Below are 17,573 nucleotides of genomic sequence, written 5' to 3'. Positions count from 1 at the left end.
TTTCTTCTTTTCTTTCACGCAGTGCTTCGTCCCTCTTCCCTGTTCTTCATATCTTGAAGCCCTCTTTCTCTTTACCCTCAATAAATGTCACAATTACATCAAAATACTCATATGGTTTTTCTCTGAAAATTAGTGGTGTATTATTCATACGTCATGATTTCTTTGATTTAAAATCTTCTTCAATATTATAAAAGTCAAATTGTGCGTCTATTGATATGAATGAGGTTTAATTATATAATTTATCATTCAATTATTATTTTATTTATAAAATTAGTGGAACAATGATAATTGAGTATTTGCGGAAGAACATTAATGTACTTATGTCAAGTGTAGTTATGACAATATCTAACTTTAGTGTCAAGGTATTTCTCTCCGCACCCCAACAAATGGCTTCCTACAGTCCATCATTTTAAGAAAAGACCATTGTACCCCTTTTGAAAATGACTTTAAGATTATTCTTTCCATAATATTTTCAAAACATACTTTTTAGAAAAAATTTTATGAATTATGGATTTACTATTCTAAAAGTTAAAAAAAAAATGTGTTATAGAAAGAATATTCTATAATGGTTTTTTGCCTTCCGGATGTGCTATTCTAAAAATACATTTTGCTTACGGAACTCTTATTCTAGAAACACCGTTGGCTTATAAAACACTGTTCCATAATCACTCAAAATTATCAAGGATAATTCTGGTATTTCAAAAAATATAGGGGTGCAATAAGAAAAATGCAGGGGTACAAAAATAAATACCGTTAGTGTCATCATCCAAGGCTTATGCGAAAAAGAAATTAAAAAAAAATCATCTTAGGCTTGTAGATTGCAAGATTTGTCTACAAGGGAAAGCTATAATATATATAGAAAAAAAAACTCACTTTGCAAGCTAACCTTGCTTGGCCCAATTGTTTGCAGGCCATCCTTGGGCCTGAATAACGATTTTTATAGGACTTTGCATCATGCACCACCAAAAATTTAACTGCCCTTTTTATCCTTATATTTAACACACTTCTCATTTCTTTTACCCCACCTCACTACAAGAAAATCATGAAATAGAAATCAATTTTTAGAGAACAAAATAATTAGTTGCAATAGTAACTAAATTAGAGACCATTTTAAAAACTAAAAAAAAATGGTTTCTAAATTAGTTTCTATTATTGTTAAATAGTTTCTAAATTGATATCTAATTAGCAACCAAGGTTTTAACAATAATAGAAACCATTTTTTTTTTTAGTTTCTAAAATTGTCTCTAATTTAATTACTATTGCAACTAATTATTTTGGTCTCTAAAAATTGGTTTTTATTTTATGATTTTCTTGTAGTGTCTCTTCTTCTACCTTATGTTGCATTCTTGCCTGCACCTCTTCCAAATTTTCTTCCTTCATTCGTGAGTAGGAGAGTTATTGGAAATACAGTCAGAGAACTGTCATTGAAGAGATTAGTATTTACGGTGTATTTTGTTCTTATTAGTTATGTGTGTAACCTAGTTTTCGGATCAAAAAAATACAACGCACAATTTAAAATGTATATTAATTTTAAGAAAATTATTGTTTGTTTGTTATTATTATTGTTAGAGATATAACCAGGACCATAAATGGATCATCATCACAAATGCAAACTAGAGAGAGATCGACAACACTAGTTTGTAGAACAGATAGGGAACAAGCTATCGCCAATGCCATTAATGATGATCTCTTGCTACCATCTGTTACATAAAAAGTATAAATAAATTGGAGTAAGATTTTATGAGAGACATACTGATATGTCATTACTATAGAGTTACACCAACCATATGGCTTGTAGATTGTGGAAGATTGACAATTGATTTTGATTGGACATTAAGTTAGTATCCCACATACGCAAACTAAGTAAGTTTGGTATCATGTTCAAAATTTTTATGTTCAAAATACAAATGCATTTTAAATTTTACAATTTAAAATATAACTATTTTAAATTACACCATCTAAAATACATTTGCATAGTACATTCTCAAATAAAAAAATTTAACTTCTAACATTCAAAGATATAAACTTCGAAAGGTCACCATATTGTATATTCTGAAAGTGAATTTACAAAAATAAAATAAAAAACTAACCAAAGTCGGAACACCAACTAAAGCTCAATACAACCCCTTACCAAGCACTCCAACATAAACACATAAATTGCCCATAACTGATAATTAATTCTGGGAAGGAGAAAATTAAAATTTAAAGTTTTATGGAAATGCAACTTGAAAATATAGATGCAGAAAAGAAGAGATGGTAGGTTATATTTATGGATATATTAGGTGCAATATTTAGTAAGTTATAATCTTTTATAGCAATTTCTAAAATCTTATTTTAAACATTCAATTTCAATTTAAATATTTTTTTTAATAATAAAGTGAATAAATAAAAATGTTCGTGAAAAAAATTAAGTATTAAATAAATATTTAGAGTTTAAATGAGTTTCTACATGTACTATTTTAACGCGCATAAATATTATTAAATATAAAATGTGCCTTCAATATGGTAAATAAGTTTTTATTTTAAACACTTTCTACTTTTATTTTTCAGAAATTAGTTAACAACAGTATTACTTAAAAAAAGATTTTTTAATCCTTTAAGACAACAAATAAAACGAAATTTCTCTGAAATGATTGACATTTCAAACACTAGATGAAGTAGTAATAAACAAATAAAAATAAATAAATAAATGTAAACAAAAGTTATAAGCACATTATAAAATTTCATTATACATACTATTTTTTTAATAATAATCTGCATGAAATAATAATTATACAGAAATGTAAATCGTTAATTTTATTGAAAGTCGTTATTCTAGTTGTTATTATTTTGTTCATTGTTAAAGAGCATTTAATCGCCAAGTCTAATCTTTTTTAGAAATTTGAGAGACATTAAATAGATGCCCTTTTCTTTCTACTCTTGTTTCCTTCTGTTTTAAGATCATTGTTCTTTAATTTAATTAACAAAAATACGATATTTGATTTGTGAAGAAAAACTCATAAAAACAATATAATAATTCAAATATTTCATTAATGTTTTCACAAAAAAATGATTTCTCAACACACCTTTCCCAAGTCGTTTAACAAACATTTCATAGTTTTCAAAATGGCTTAATTATCTTTCACTCAGATTATTTATTTAGTTTATGCTATTAGTAAAATGTTCAATTTTTTTACTTTTTAAAAATCATTAAAGAATAAATATTAACAGTTTTAATTTACTATAATCTAATTTGTAATTAACACACAATGGTAATTTATAAAAATAATAATTTAATTTCAACAAATAAATATTCAGTTTTATTTTTTTGAAACTGATTGAAGTTTTAAGGAATCATACTGTTACATTTTTAAGAAATTTGATTGAAATTGTAATGAAAACCAACAAGAACAATAAATAACAGAATAAGAAGATAATTAAGCCATTTGAAAAGAAGTTGCTTAAAGAAGGCATTAATGGGTGGAATTTAGAGGTGGGATGACATGAGAGTTTCCCCACCAGAAGGGTGTGATGTTTGATGCAGTTGGTAATGTTAGGACCCATCACCATAAAAAAGCAAGGGGAATCAGAGGGAAAAAGAAAAAAGCAATTGCAGTAATCGATTGGTTTCTTAAACCAAGGAACAAAAAGTGGGAAGCATTCCAAAGTAGAATGTAAGAGCATCTTAATACATGGTATAATCATCACTCTTAAAGCTACTTTAGACCCAATCCACAGTCCTTGCTGCTACCCCATTGCCTTCCCACTCTCTCTTTCTCATTCTCTTTCTCTACATAAATTGAGTTCCAACTCTCTTTTTCTCTTCATCCTCACAGCAGCAGTAAAGCCAAGGTGTGCACAGCAATGCCAACTCCAAATGACCCAATCATCACCTGCACTCACCCACAACCACAATCACAACAACACAATCCAACTTCCAATCAGTATGCATCAACCCCACTTCCCACTTCAAATAAACACATTTATCATTATGTGCAAGTTTCTGGCTAATAAATAACATTAGGTACCACATACACACACAAATTTAGGTGCAACAACAAAACATAACATTTATGATTTATGTGCACGTTTGTTGCTGATATATACCACATTTTGGTACATGCTTAGATAGGAACTTTAGGTGCACTAACTTCACTTAAAAGACAGCATAACATTTATGATTTTTGTACACTTTTGTAGCTAATACACCACATTTAGGTACGCACATAGATACACATTTAGGTGCACTAACATCAATTGAAAGACAAAATAACATTTATGATTTATCTGCACTTCTGTAGCTAATAAACCAAGTTTAGCTACACACATAGATACACATTTAGCTGCACTAACATCAATTGAAAGACAGCATAGTGTTTATTATTTGTGTGCACTTTCGTAGCTAACAACCACATTTAGTTACACGCATTTAGGTGCACTAACAATTAACAGACAACATTTATGGTCATGTGAATGTTTCTTTCTATCAAATAAATCACATAACTTAGCACTAAAACACACATGGAAACATTTAGGTGGACTAACCCCAATTGAGAAATAACCAAGGTTTTAAAAAACAGTCTGTCACAACAATTTCAATCACAATATCAATCATTTCTTTTTTATCTTTGTAGTCACCCCATGATTATTGTAGTTATATCAAAATAGTTATCTATAATTGTCTGTATTGTCAAGAATTACATGTTTGTAATAAAATTATGACTACAAAATTTAAAACTTGAGAGATAGCGTTATGATAAATTTTAAATTATGTTCGCGGTTGCAACTTCTTCATGTTTCATGATATTGGAAGAAATTGCAGATAAATATAATCACTGTTAGTAATATTGCAGTCTGATTGCGTTTGCAAACACTCCAAAAACTTGACACTGGGGTGGAAATTGCTATGGGTAAGCTTTTTTCAAAATGTTGCACATGGTCTACAATTTGTTGTTTATGCAATCTAAGGAAAAGTGCGTGACACAGAAGTAACAAAAATAGAAACAGTACACATTAAATGCGTGCATGCTTTAGTAGAGAGAAAGAGAGGTATGGTATGGGCACCTGTCCTTGATGGCCAGAGGTGGGCAATGGGCGTATGGTGGCAGAGTCAACTTCACCAGTAGGCAGAGGAACTGCAGGATTGCTGTTAATGAAGGGCATGCCACCACCTTTATCTGGCACTAATGGAACTGTCACTGGTGAACCTGCTTGTGCTTGTGGTGCCGGACCAGGTGAATAAGCTGCTTGGTGTGGACGAAAAGGCCATGGAAATGAAGGGGAAGATGGTACCTCTCCCCCAGAAGAAGGAGCTGGCGTTGCCACTGGAGAAGGTTCCGGAACCATTGCTGAAGAAGCAACTTCTATGGCTAGCTTTTCAGAATCTTTGCATGCCTTGAGTGACCCATTGTGGAAGGTAAAATAGAAGAAACCGGGTCGAGATGGATGCCACTGAAAAACATCAACTTGGTTAAGGAAATTGGAAAAGTTAACCCTGCTGAAAGTAAAGAAGGAGGCTTTAAGGGCTTTACCGTGTAGGGGTTGGCGAGAAGAGTGGCTTGAGTGATATTGCAGAGGTTGTAGGCTTTCTCGTTCTTGAAAATGTAGAGGTTGAAATGTTGCTTGTGCTTGAAAACTGAGAGAGAGAGGAGAAGCAGAGTAATGTTAGATGCTAGTGGTAGAAATTGTTATACATTTATGTAGATTCCAAATCTGGGTGTTGTTGGTACTTACTGATGGAGTCACCGATGGAAACTGTGGGGTTCTTCCACTCTGAAGATCCGTCTACTAGAATTGTGGCTGAATATGAAAGCTTGAAGAGTGAAGGTAGGAGAAGGAGAAAGAGAATGGGGAAGTGCATTGTGATGAAGGTGTTTGATTTTGAAGGGAAATTGAATGGAGGAAGGTTTGTTGGTTTTGTGTCGTATTTATGAATGGCCAGGCTCTCTGGGTAATTACGGAATAGCAAGAGAAAAAGGATTTTGAAAACTGTGTTTGATTTGGAAGAGAGAGAGAGTGTGTGGGGAAGGAGACTGTTAAATTGTCAGGTGTGTTTGGCTTTTTGATAAGGAAGAGTTTAAATGGGTGCCAGATATGGGTGTTGGGGAGGGTGTGCTGATATTATTATTTTATACAGCAAAAGGTTGTGTGAGATTTTGTTTCTGAAAAATGTAGTCTCAAAATTGTGGCAAAAGAGGTTGAGAAAATGGGCAGGAACACAATCAGTATGAAATTTTTGGGGCTCTGAAGTATGATGATGGGGATTATAATTCTAAAATGATTAGTGCTGTGATTATAAACCTGCAGTCAATAATGTAGTGAATGCTGATTTCATTTTTCAATTCAAAAAAACCCTTCTTCTTGGGTGGTGAGAAATAAAAATTGTCTTTCTCCTTTACCTCTTTTATTTTGAACCAAGTTTTGCTCCCTACTTTCTGCATTGCATTGTTGCTCACACTTTCATGCAATAGCGGGAATAATGTTTTCAACCTATCCTATTTTTTTTCTTCTGCTTCAATGCTAACAATTTTCATTTAATAATATGATTGGTTAGAGAGACACATTTAACTTTATGTATAAATTTGGTCTTCTTCTTTTTTTGGAGGGGTGGTGACCATGTTTAATCTAACTTCTTTTATCAATCAAATAAGTTATTACGACCAAACATAAACTTACACGCCAGAATTACTTGGAGAATGAAATGCCAATAATATACGAAATTAAATTTATGCCAAGAATGTATAGGTCCCGTAAAGTAATATAATATGCTCTTTTTTCTCAGTCTTCCTTCCTCTTACACTCAACACTTTATCGTGCATTTTCTTTTCTTCTCTAGTCAATACATTGGCTATATAAATATATAAAGTTGTTTACAAAAATTGTTTTAAAATAAAAATATTATTTTAATGTAAATCTCGTATACGTAAATTACTTAAAATTAAAAATTGTTTTTTATAAATTAGAGAAAGTTTTTTATATAAACAACTCTTTTTCAATTAATTTGTTTATCGTACGATATTAAAATACTATTTTTTATTTATATAGGTAATTTTATAAACAACTCTCATTAATGCTAATGGTACAGAAGAGAGAGAGAGAGAAATTAGGAATATCAAATAATATAACATGGAAAATTCTTTGAACATCCAACAATCAACCACATGATTCATTTTCCTTTTAAACTAACAGATGTGCCCCTCATTTATCAGTTTTCCTCTTACTGTTAGAACTCTGAACTCCGGAGTTCAAAAGTTTTACTGTGAGTTTAATTTTTAACATTGACACTTGGTGAGTACTGTTGTTGTTGTAAAATGGTACAACACTTACCCTACGGAAGTAGGGGCAGTCAAAAAACATAAGGGTCGATGTCTTTCCCTAAGGTGGCAGCTTTGCTTTCTTTTAATCTCAGCATGTGGTCCAACATACAGATAACGAGACCACAAGGTCAGCAACGACAAAGAGGAAGCATCATATTTATTGTCTTTGGTCCATTTAATATTTTCTCCTCGCTTCTCAAGAACTCTCTAATTTATATATTCATCACTATAATTATCCTCGGTCTTCTAGAAGAGGCCTACGGATAAAACAAAACAATTTACAGTATGATACAATAAAATCAATAAATTATCCGCATCAAGAACTGCGCTTGTTGGTATTTTACAACAGGACCAGGTTCGTAAGTTAAGACTGAAACACCCACGCATCTCCAGACATCAGAGATTATCTTTTCACATGCACAGAAGAATTTTCAAGAGAAACGCTATTACAGATCGCATAAACAATTTCTTTATACTTTTTCTCCAAATAAATATCTGTCTGAGCACATGACTAGGTAGGTTATATACTCGTCTACAAATCCCCTTTGCCCTCTACTATTACACATTGGCATTCTTCATAGGGGAGAGAGACCAGGATGTCAAATTCGTATCTAAACTACATGATCCAACTTCATATTTCTGCTTTTACCTAAGAATAAGTAAATGTTGTTTCTTACAGAACAAATTTCCTTGGCCCCTCCTGGCTCAATTCCTTCTATCTATCTCTTCACATCATTAACCAAGATCGCCATTGAGACTAACCGTTAGGCTGAGAACTATCATTTAAGAGATGATGATTCGTTTGGTCCTGTTATCACTTCCCCACCACTGACGTGATTAATTTAGTTAACTGTCCTGCAACTGCACCACTAGGAAATTTTATCTACCACTGCAAGGAGCGAGCCCTACGGAGTGTACACGGTGGCCTTTGTTTCTGCGCTATAGGGAGTACTTTTTCCATTAGCTGCCCAAACAAAAACGCCAAGGTCAGTCGTAATCCAATCACTTTCTATGGCCAACATCTATTCTATAAATACACACTTTAATATAGTCACAGGATAGCTAAAAATCCAATGCTAACAAGCTTCATGAAACAACACAACTAAGTCTAATAACATTATACTTGACAAAGTAGTTTTTTTGCATCTCTATTAAATCATTATGGGCACTATTGATAAAAAAAAATCAGTATGAGCACTGAGTTAATTTGCTACATCTCGTATCATATACAAGCAAACTTCATATCCCAATGAACCATGAGTGTGTATTCATGATTAATCATCAGTTATGTTCTCAGGCAAAATATCTAAAAGAAGTGTTTACCAATAACATTATGCCAGTAACAACTAGCAAGCAATTCAGATAGAGTATCAACAGAGAAAAAAATTCTCAGAGCAATATGCAAAGTATTTTCACCAAAAAGATCCTACGCTAACTAACTTTTTAGAACAAATCATTACCTGCTTGTACCTCTCTTTTTTCCTCTCGGCCTGCACAAGAATATCTTCAATAAGAGATAGAGGGCAAAAATACATAATAAGTTCTAAAGCTACAAAGGCAGATGTGCAACGATAAATGAGACACTAAAGTAGAACCTGTATTACAGGCTACACTCAAACCCCTTACAAGTTACATCCTCTGTTTTGGAAATACAGTCCAAAACGTGGGCTGTTTGCAACTCAAAATGCTTGAACATATTCCAAATTCAAACGTGCTAGCAGTGAAAACAAGAACGGAAGCATGTGTTGAGAGAATAAAAATCTGAAGATCATGATTCATGACTCGGGTATAAATAGAGACTGAATTCTGAGGCAGAAATAGACATTTTCCCATCCCAACAATGGCTTTCTTGTTTGGTAGAGGGCAGACTCAACACTATAGCTTGAAGATTATGCACAGACCCAATTCTGTGTCATGACTCGTGTGTAACTGGAAAAACGCTTTGCCATTGCCGAATAACACTAATATCAGTGCAATCAATGAGGGAAACAGTGATATTTCCACACACAAAAATTGTACGAGCATTCTCAACTCAACACCAGTGAAGTTACCACACTTGTTATAACAGTCCGTATGAATAATAGTAGTGGTAAGAATACGACACTTTGTAAGAATATATTGGTGTAAAAGTAATACATAAAAGATAACCACAATCTTTCTCAAAATATGACAGAAAGAATCATCCCATATCTAAAAAATTCAAGGCGAGCATCAAATACAATGGCAACGAAAAAATGGTGATAGGTTAACCGAAGTTTATTCATTACCAATATCAAACCTATCACCATTTTGTATACCCATCTTAAAAACGTGAGACACTTGCCTACAATATAAGAGAGAGGGTAAAAGTCATTACAATTGGATCAGAATTGTAACAGTATTAAAGCAATGGGGAGCACAATCGCTCAGACATTTTAATTCAATGATCAGACAACCCCAACTAAAAAATATTCATGGCTTCAGAAACATTTACTACATAACCAGATGCCAAGAAACGAGACAGGTTATACTTAAGCAAGGATGGCTTCAGGTGTGACTGAATGAGAAATTGAGAATAACACTGTGAACCCATTTATGATGAGGCAAGAGAAAAATATGACCTGCAAGCGTGTTTACGAAAGGAAAGTCCATCAATGCAATCCCAAACATTAATAGATAGCACCCAACAGCAAGGTAATGAAACCATGTCAGGGAACAAGACCAGGCCAAAAACCCAATCAATGATCAGCCAAATCAAACGAAAAACGAAAAGTCAGCACTGGAAGGGTTTCAACTTTCAAGTTCAACACACAACAAAACTTATTGTCTCCTGCAATGATTACAAAACACAAGTTGCATGGCTGATGAAAACTGAAAGTATCCCCTGGATAAAACTTCAAAACAATGAAAACCAAAGCACCTTTTCCTTCAAGAGCTTGTCGTTTTCCTCCTCTAGTTTCACCGCCAAGGACTCCAATTCCACTTGGTAAGCCTTGAACAACGAAATTCACATCACAACCAACAAAGAAAAGTCAAATACACCGAAACAAACACACACATATATATCAATATCCACATCACTGTAGAGACCTGCTTGCGTTCCCGGGACCTAGCGGCAGATTCTCGGTTTTTAATCATTCTCCTCTGTCTCTGTTGCGCTGCCTTATCCAACTGCTCCAAAACGGGACGTGCTCTCTTCCCTCTCCCGCCTTCAACCACCTCCAAACCGTTCCCGAACCCTATGACGGAGCCTTCCACTCCGTCCTGAAACGGCGTTGCAGCGAGGAGGGGATCGAAGGCGAAGACGCCGCTGCCGAGCCTCTCCGTGAGGGGCATTGGCATCTTGATGTCGCAGTCAACTTCTTCGTTGTCGTCATCGTTGACTGCGCCGGCCTTGGCGAGGAAGTCTTCGAGAGTCATCATCTCGTCGTCAGGAGCCTCCTCCTTGCATTCGCGGCGGTCACCGGCAACGATCTCCCTCCATACGTCATCGACGGTCTTGGGGGCGGCGGTGACGGCGGCGTCGGAGATGGGGATGAAGTTGGTGGTGGTGAATTGAGGTGTGGGAGAAGGAGAGGAGGATTCTGATTTTCGTGAATGGGAAGAAGCCATTAACTTGGAAGATGCCATCGATCAATCATTCGATGTCTCTGTGTGTCTCTCTCCTAGGGTTTGGGTTTTGGGATTTGGAATTCGCAAGTGAAGAACTTAGACTGAGCAAACTGCAGAGTAGAGACCCCAATGCCTTGTCGCGGCTGTTTTTTGTTTTACTCTTCTTCTATTATTATTACTCTTTCCTTATACCATTTTTTTAAATATACTCTCATCAAAAACCGTGCCACTCTACTTCCCCATTTTATAAATCATCTTAATTTTCTTTGAATCCAGTGAAAAGTTTTTTTGAAAAAGGGAACTTCTTTAATAATTTTGAAGGTATATTTTTTTAATTGAATGTTATATAAATGTATAGAAAATATTTAATTGATTATTATATTTATTGAGTAAACTATGTTTTATATAAAATGTAGTTAAGAATGATATATTTATGAAGGTCTTGAAATAATATGTGAAATATTAATTTAAATTCAATTATTAAGTATTGTAGCCTATAATAATGATTTTTACTTCAATAATTTGGCATGATCAGAGAAGTGAGTGAATACATATTCCAAGTGCATTAAATTAGATAAGCCTAAAACTCCTTTGTCAGAAATTGAACTCTGCACGCACCCGCACACCATAAGCGGTTGAGTATCTTTGTGCACAACACCCCCAAAAGTTTGCGTCTAATTTCATGCATCACTCATTCTTGTACACACATTCTACCTACCCCAATTTAAAATCAGTCCTTATAGATACTAAGAAATCACTTATTTAATTAATGAAGATGGTAAGAGGATAATTTTCATGTGCCACTGCTTCTGTTGCTAATCACACTTACTAATTAATAATTACCAATTGAAATAATGATCCCTTCTGCTTGACATTAGAGCAAACACTTGGCGATGTGGCGTAGCAGAGTGTATTTCAGAATGACAACTAATTAACGTGACAATGTAGTATTGTTTCTGTTTCTTTTCCACTTTGAGAATGTTCCCATTCATATATACCTAACCAAGCAAAAGATGTTGGTTTCTCAAAACTAGCTAGGTTTATGTTTATACACAGTGACTCAATTTATCTGTACATGTCTCTTTCAATTGGCTAAGGCGTAACAACAGAACATGACTAGGGGCCATGAATGCCTGCAATAACGACAATGGGGAAGAGACTGACCAAGGGATATTTTAAACTCAAAGGGAATAAACCAAATGATTAAAGATGATAGGTGGTTAACCATGACAAGTGTTGACAAGTATATATTTCAGCCTTTCTTTCTTGAAGCTACATGTGCATGCAAAATAAATAGACAATAAACAGATTGTTTGTAAGGTTGGAGAACTCTTGCCTTCAGTGATTAAGCTAATTTGAGTTTGAGATTTGCCAATTCTTGGTGATGATGGAACATGCGTCAATCAGCAGGTAAATTAAACACTATAATTTTTATTTTACATCATGCATAGAACAAATCAGAAACCACAACACACAGTTTCACAAGTAGCAAATGCTATAAATGCTATTTTTCCATGTATAAGCGCATTTCCTAACAGGACTTGTAACACAACAAGTGCTAAAAACATTGATTAAGAAAATAAAAATAGAAAAACTGTTTATAAATATTTTTTGTGTTTCAAATATAAACTCATTAAAAATTATTTAAAATGATTAGAAAATATTTAATAATATAGGGTGTATTAACTATCTACTTTGTGCATAAATTTCACGCTAGTGTATAACCCATCTAATTGATTGACACATAAAAGAAACTTTGAAGGATGTTTTTAATAAGGGGTTGATACATTAATTTTTTACTGAACAACTTATTCTTTTAATCAGGACTTTCTTTCTATTTTTTATAAATTTTTTTCTAGATTTAAATTTTGGTTCTCGAACACTTTTAAAAGATTTTTTAACGTTAAAAGTAAGTGTTTGATATATAGATATAATAAATATTCTCATAATGACTTATCTTTATTTTGATTGTTTTATCTTAAACTGAAATTAACATAGGTATCATGATTAAGTTAATCTTCTATGTAAATATGTCAATATATTCTAACTTTAGCACATTCTTTTTATGAAAGATTGGTCGATACAAATATTCGTATGTCTTGTGACTTTTTAACCTCTAGGGTATATGTAAAAGATTTATAAAAATATCTTAGCCTGCATGATATATTGTAAGATAGAATGGTGCAACCTTGCAAAATTAGGTGATTAAAATGGGGAAAAACCTACGCGAAGCAAATAATTAGAAAAGGGATATCTCCAGCAATTTCAGCCTTAAGTTTGCAGACAACTTGGCAAAGAAATTATTATCTCTATTTGTGGATGAGATTAGAGGATTCCAATATCTGAGAGAAAGCTTTAACCAAAATCCTTGAAATTAACAATGATAGAGCCTTTATAAAGCACATTAAATTTAAATATGTATCAACTTCAATAAACAACCCAGCTGCTAGGAATCTGATCATTAGCATTATAGGGATATATACCAACCCATTCTTTGTTATATAATTAGGGTTATTGAGATTGTAATAGCAAGGTTTTGGGGAGCCAAGTTTGTTCAGTTAACTTTGTTAGCTTTTGCATTAATTATCAATTTTTTCTTAGGACCAATAAACCAACATGTCGCCAAAATTAAGAGCTTTGAAAACTCAAGGTATGTTTTACGACTTCAGCCTTAATTTTTTCATTTGGCTTCTTATTTGTTTCAAACCCATAGAAATCTAAAGCAGCATGATTCATTCGGATTATTTTGTCCAAAAAATTAATCAAATTTTGAAAATGTTAATCATTTTGTATCATGTTTAGGTAATAGTGTTGGAAACATTACAAGGAAAGGTAAAAAAAATTAGCATTATGTGTCAAGTAACACTTTAATATTTCAGAACACAATATATATACATATTATTTAAAAATCTCTGAATGTGTTATAAGCTCTATTTAATCAACAACCGACTTGTTCCCTTTGAAACTTAAACCATTTACAGCATATCCAACAATGAAAAAAAAAATCCTAATTCATTGTTTATATGAAAATTTCCTAGCACCAAAGGGAAATAGATAGCCTTTGCTAGACCAAACTATTTCTCTTTGTAATCAAAACCCTCTTTAGTTAGAAACAAGTGATGTTACCTGCTTCATAAAGAGATTTGATCAGGTTCATATATGCTTATGCTTGAATGGTTACATGGAAAAAGCTTGGTATCTATTGTTTGTCAAATTTCAATTTTCCTTCTTCATCCAATCTTATATTTATGAATGTAAATTTAAATTTAAATTTAACTGATCAGTTTTTGTTTGCCAAGCATAAAGTTTCTTTCTGTTTATCACTTCCCACGAACATTCTGATTCTTGGATCAAGTTTTGGCAAGTTCCAAGTCTAAAGCATATTGTTTTGGCAAGTCTTTGCTCTAATCTGTATCTTGCTCCTTGTCACAGGGCATCCTACTTTATTTAACATCACAGATGTGAAGGAGTGCAGAGAAGTCCCGAAAAGCATAAACTTCCATGATGAGTACCATAGGACACTGAGGACAAAGCCCTATGTTGATTTCTACAATAAAGTTCAATTACTTGCAAACCAGCCTTCCATTAATTATAGCCATGACAATTTTTCAAAAGTCCTCCTTGAACCTTGCCAAGAAACTATATCTTCCATTGTTGATTCAGGAACCCTTTCAAAGACACCAAAACTCAAAAACCTTATGCTTAGTTACTTTGACATAAGTGCAGAGGCTTCACACATTTGCTGTCATCTTCTCAAAAGCATCAGCCAAATCCACTCTTATTATCAGTTTGTTCAAAGAGTTCTAGACATCAAGGATGGTGACTCTTTTGAAACTTTTGAAGTAGTCATCTTTGAGTTGAACTCATTCACCTATTCAAATGATCCGTTATCAAACCTTAAAAACCATGACTTCAAGCTCATCAATGATAAGCACTCATCAGTTTTGTGCCATCTAAAGTCAATGAGAAGAAGGGTTGCAAGGAAAATTAAGCTTATGAAGTATTTGATGAAGACATCTTGGTTTTGTGTCACTGCAGCTTGTGGATTAGTGGCAATCACAGCCATGGTTATAGCCACACATACTTTCACAGCAGTAATCTTGGGGCCAGCAATTCTCAGCTTCCCATTTAAGCATCTTAAGAGGAAGCTTAGAGGCTATAAATTTTCAAGAAAAGGGTCTCTTAGTAAAGTTTATGACCAGTTGGACATAGCAGCTAAGGGGACTTACATATTGAATAGAGACTTTGACACAATGAGTAGACTTGTATCTCGGCTTCATGATGAAATTGAGCATAACAGGACAATGGTGCAATTCTGTTTGGACAGGAAAGACAAATTATCTTTGCAGGTTGTGGGGGAGCTTAGGAAAAGTGATGTAGGGTTCAGGAAACAAGTGGAAGAACTTGAAGAACATGTGTACTTGTGCCTTGCAACAATAAACCAGGCAAGGACCTTGGTCATTAGGGAAATGAAAAGATCAGTATGATTCCATGGAGATAAAGGATGGAAAACTTGTACATACAAAATCGTTAGATGATAAATCAAATGTAAATTACACCTTGAAGGGATTAAGAGTAGTTAGTTAAAAGTTATTTTCTCTTCTAATGATTTCAGTTACCAATTTGGCTTTGAAAGATTATTAAGAGGATGAATAGGGATAAAGTTGTTGGTCTAATTGGTATCTCTATTGAAGTTTGGAAGTATGTTGAAAATAATTTTTTAATTGATATTATTACAATCTTTCTATTAGTGTCTATAAAAATACATTTTATACATAATTTATAACCTTTGTAACGTAAATGGTCCTTTGTTAAGCAAAATAATCTTTATCGTCATTTTATTTGACTCAATATAGGAAATGTTGGAGATCTCACATCTCCTTGATGAGAATAATTTATTGTATATAAGTGGGTGCAAACCTCACGGTTTTATGAGATTTAGTTAAGTTTAAAAGTCCACTTTGTAGCCGGAAATATAAGAAAAACTTTAAAATAATTTCAAAACAATTACAAAATAAAAAATAATGAAATGGGTTTATTATAAGAAGAGAAATGAAAATTATTAGTCTCACAAGATTTATGAATAAGTAATTGTTTAATAATTAATAAAAAATATACATTTTTATTAAACATGATGTTTGAATTGAATTCACAAATTATTGTCTCTTCTTTACTTATTTAATAATCGGAATTATTCTTTGATAAAAGATGACAGAAAGACCCACTAAAATTTGATCAATAATTTTTGTACTGGTATTATTTCATTACAAATACAAAAAAAAACAAGTGTTTGCTACTTTAAAGTTACTTTCCCTCAAACTCTTTGAAATAGCGTTGTAGAGGACATTATATTATTGATAAGCTATTAGTTATGATTACTTGAGATGAAAGTTTCAGTGACACATGAATCTCTGGATGTGCTGAATGAAAATATAGTAATCCTCTTCCTTAAGATTATTAATTTGTTATATATTTTCATTGATTGTTGCAATTTATCGCTGTATGTAGGCCATGTTCTGTCTTTGTAATCATTTACAGAACCCAAAGTGAGATTAACTTAATTACAAATACACTAACATCGATTTAAGTTTTGTTAATGTAAATTATCTTTATTGTATTATGGTAACTTGTATAAAGCAAATGTTAACTTCAACGTAATAAGGAATTTTTTTAAATGAATTTTAATCCATTTTTTATTTATGTAAATAGATTTTGTAAGTTAATTTTCAATGTCAATATAAAATATTTTAAATGTAGAATAGAAATTTATTTTATTATATTCAAAACTAATTTTCTAGAATGAATCCAGAACGAAGGACACTTTAGAAATTTAAAAATACGTAGAAAGAATTAGCCTAAAATAATAAAAAATCGACAATGAAGAAAATTGTGTCCATAGAACTGTCATTTAGCAGGAGTCATTGGTTGCTGTACTAGATAAAGCGGTGGAAGCCTGACAGTATGAGAAAGAACACTGAATCGTTTATTCTATTTAGTTTTATTTTATTTGTTTCCATGTTTAATTAATTTTTTCACTATAATATAGACATTTTAATCTAATATTAAATATAAAATTATTAATAAGTAAAAAGGATATACCTTTAATTTATGAATTATATTATATTTTAAAATTGAGATATTTAACTAAATATTTTCTCAACAGAAAACTATAATGAATAAAATAAATATTAAGATTTAATCTAACAAAAATGAGGTAATATAGCATCACGATGGAGAAAATATAAAGGTGTTTATTATGATTTATTTTTTTTAAATTTAAAGTTGAAAATATTAACTAATATGAAAATGTGTATCTATGTATCACAGATATTGATGCGGACGGACACCAATACAAATATACGTATATAGATTACAGAGACACAAATTTATATATTATATAATTATGAATTATATAAATTCATAATAAAGGTTTATACGCTTAAATATGTTTTACATTATTTTTTGAACAGAAAAATATTTTTCATAACTGATTTAAAAATTTATTTCTTATTTTTATAATTATAATAAAAATTTATACAATAAATTTAAATTTTTAGAAAATTAATTTTTATTTTTCAAAAAGTTTTGTTACAATCGTACTAAAATTATTAAAAATTCAATAAATACTTTTGAATTGATACATGTTCTACAAATTTTGCGACACTTTCCAATAAGAGTATACGGTGA

General features: G+C 32.3%; 3 protein-coding genes across 7 annotated transcripts; 1 reads left to right on the top strand and 2 right to left on the bottom strand.

The window, feature by feature from the left end:
• Positions 1–3,572: 3,572 nt before the first annotated feature.
• On the bottom strand, positions 3,573–6,442 carry LOC137828755 (uncharacterized). Its single transcript, XM_068635440.2, has 4 exons — positions 5,713–6,442; positions 5,511–5,614; positions 5,044–5,430; positions 3,573–3,872 (listed from the first exon to the last, which is right to left on the bottom strand). Exons 1-4 carry the CDS (start codon positions 5,837–5,839, stop codon positions 3,810–3,812), a joined length of 681 nt encoding a protein of 226 aa, XP_068491541.1. The 5' UTR covers positions 5,840–6,442; the 3' UTR covers positions 3,573–3,809.
• Positions 6,443–7,748: 1,306 nt separating this feature from the next.
• LOC137830331 (G-box-binding factor 4) lies at positions 7,749–11,160 on the bottom strand. 4 transcript variants are annotated; one of them, XR_011084205.2, is made up of 5 exons: positions 10,365–11,101; positions 10,195–10,266; positions 9,896–10,104; positions 8,756–8,785; positions 7,749–8,259 (listed from the first exon to the last, which is right to left on the bottom strand). XR_011084205.2 is itself a non-coding variant. In XM_068637605.2 (4 exons), the coding sequence occupies exons 1-4, from the start codon at positions 10,902–10,904 to the stop codon at positions 8,179–8,181; spliced, it is 723 nt and encodes a 240-aa protein (XP_068493706.1). In that variant the 5' UTR covers positions 10,905–11,160; the 3' UTR covers positions 7,749–8,178. The 4 variants fall into 4 exon arrangements, 3 of the variants coding, with proteins under 3 accessions (XP_068493706.1, XP_068493708.1, XP_090161131.1); XM_068637605.2 differs by lacking the exon at positions 9,896–10,104 and having other exon boundaries at positions 10,365–11,160; XM_068637607.2 differs by lacking the exons at positions 8,756–8,785; positions 9,896–10,104 and having other exon boundaries at positions 10,365–11,160.
• Positions 11,161–12,069: 909 nt separating this feature from the next.
• LOC137830330 (UPF0496 protein At1g20180) lies at positions 12,070–15,631 on the top strand. 2 transcript variants are annotated; one of them, XM_090305209.1, is made up of 3 exons: positions 12,070–12,296; positions 13,488–13,536; positions 14,319–15,572. In XM_090305209.1, the coding sequence occupies exons 2-3, from the start codon at positions 13,503–13,505 to the stop codon at positions 15,371–15,373; spliced, it is 1,089 nt and encodes a 362-aa protein (XP_090161335.1). In that variant the 5' UTR covers positions 12,070–12,296; positions 13,488–13,502; the 3' UTR covers positions 15,374–15,572. The 2 variants fall into 2 exon arrangements, with proteins under 2 accessions (XP_090161335.1, XP_068493705.1); XM_068637604.2 differs by lacking the exon at positions 13,488–13,536 and having other exon boundaries at positions 12,072–12,296; positions 14,319–15,631.
• Positions 15,632–17,573: the final 1,942 nt, after the last annotated feature.

Source organism: Phaseolus vulgaris, chromosome 7, assembly GCF_051622355.1.
Source record: "Phaseolus vulgaris cultivar YP4 chromosome 7, ASM5162235v1, whole genome shotgun sequence".
Taxonomy (NCBI): domain Eukaryota; kingdom Viridiplantae; phylum Streptophyta; class Magnoliopsida; order Fabales; family Fabaceae; genus Phaseolus; species Phaseolus vulgaris.
The sequence above is the reverse complement of the archived record's forward strand: the minus strand, read 5'-3'. Positions and strand labels throughout refer to the sequence as shown.

Bases quoted from the DNA above. Each gene is read 5' to 3' on its own strand.
- LOC137828755 (XM_068635440.2), bottom strand. From the start codon at position 5,839: ATGCACTTCCCCATTCTCTTTCTCCTTCTCCTACCTTCACTCTTCAAG. The intron at 5,615-5,712 runs GTAAGTACCAAC...TCTCTCTCTCAG, and splicing joins TTCCATCGGTGACTCCATCA to TTTTCAAGCACAAGCAACAT. The intron at 3,873-5,043 runs GTGCCCATACCA...GGGTGAGTGCAG, and splicing joins CCTCTGGCCATCAAGGACAG to GTGATGATTGGGTCATTTGG.
- LOC137830331 (XM_068637605.2), bottom strand. From the start codon at position 10,904: ATGGCATCTTCCAAGTTAATGGCTTCTTCCCATTCACGAAAATCAGAA. The intron at 8,786-10,194 runs GTGCTTTGGTTT...ATTCTTGTGCAG, and splicing joins ACAAGCTCTTGAAGGAAAAG to GCCGAGAGGAAAAAAGAGAG. The intron at 8,260-8,755 runs GTAATGATTTGT...TTGTTTGGGCAG, and splicing joins AAAAAGAGAGGTACAAGCAG to CTAATGGAAAAAGTACTCCC.
- LOC137830330 (XM_090305209.1), top strand. From the start codon at position 13,503: ATGTCGCCAAAATTAAGAGCTTTGAAAACTCAAG. The intron at 13,537-14,318 runs GTATGTTTTACG...TCCTTGTCACAG, and splicing joins AAGAGCTTTGAAAACTCAAG to GGCATCCTACTTTATTTAAC.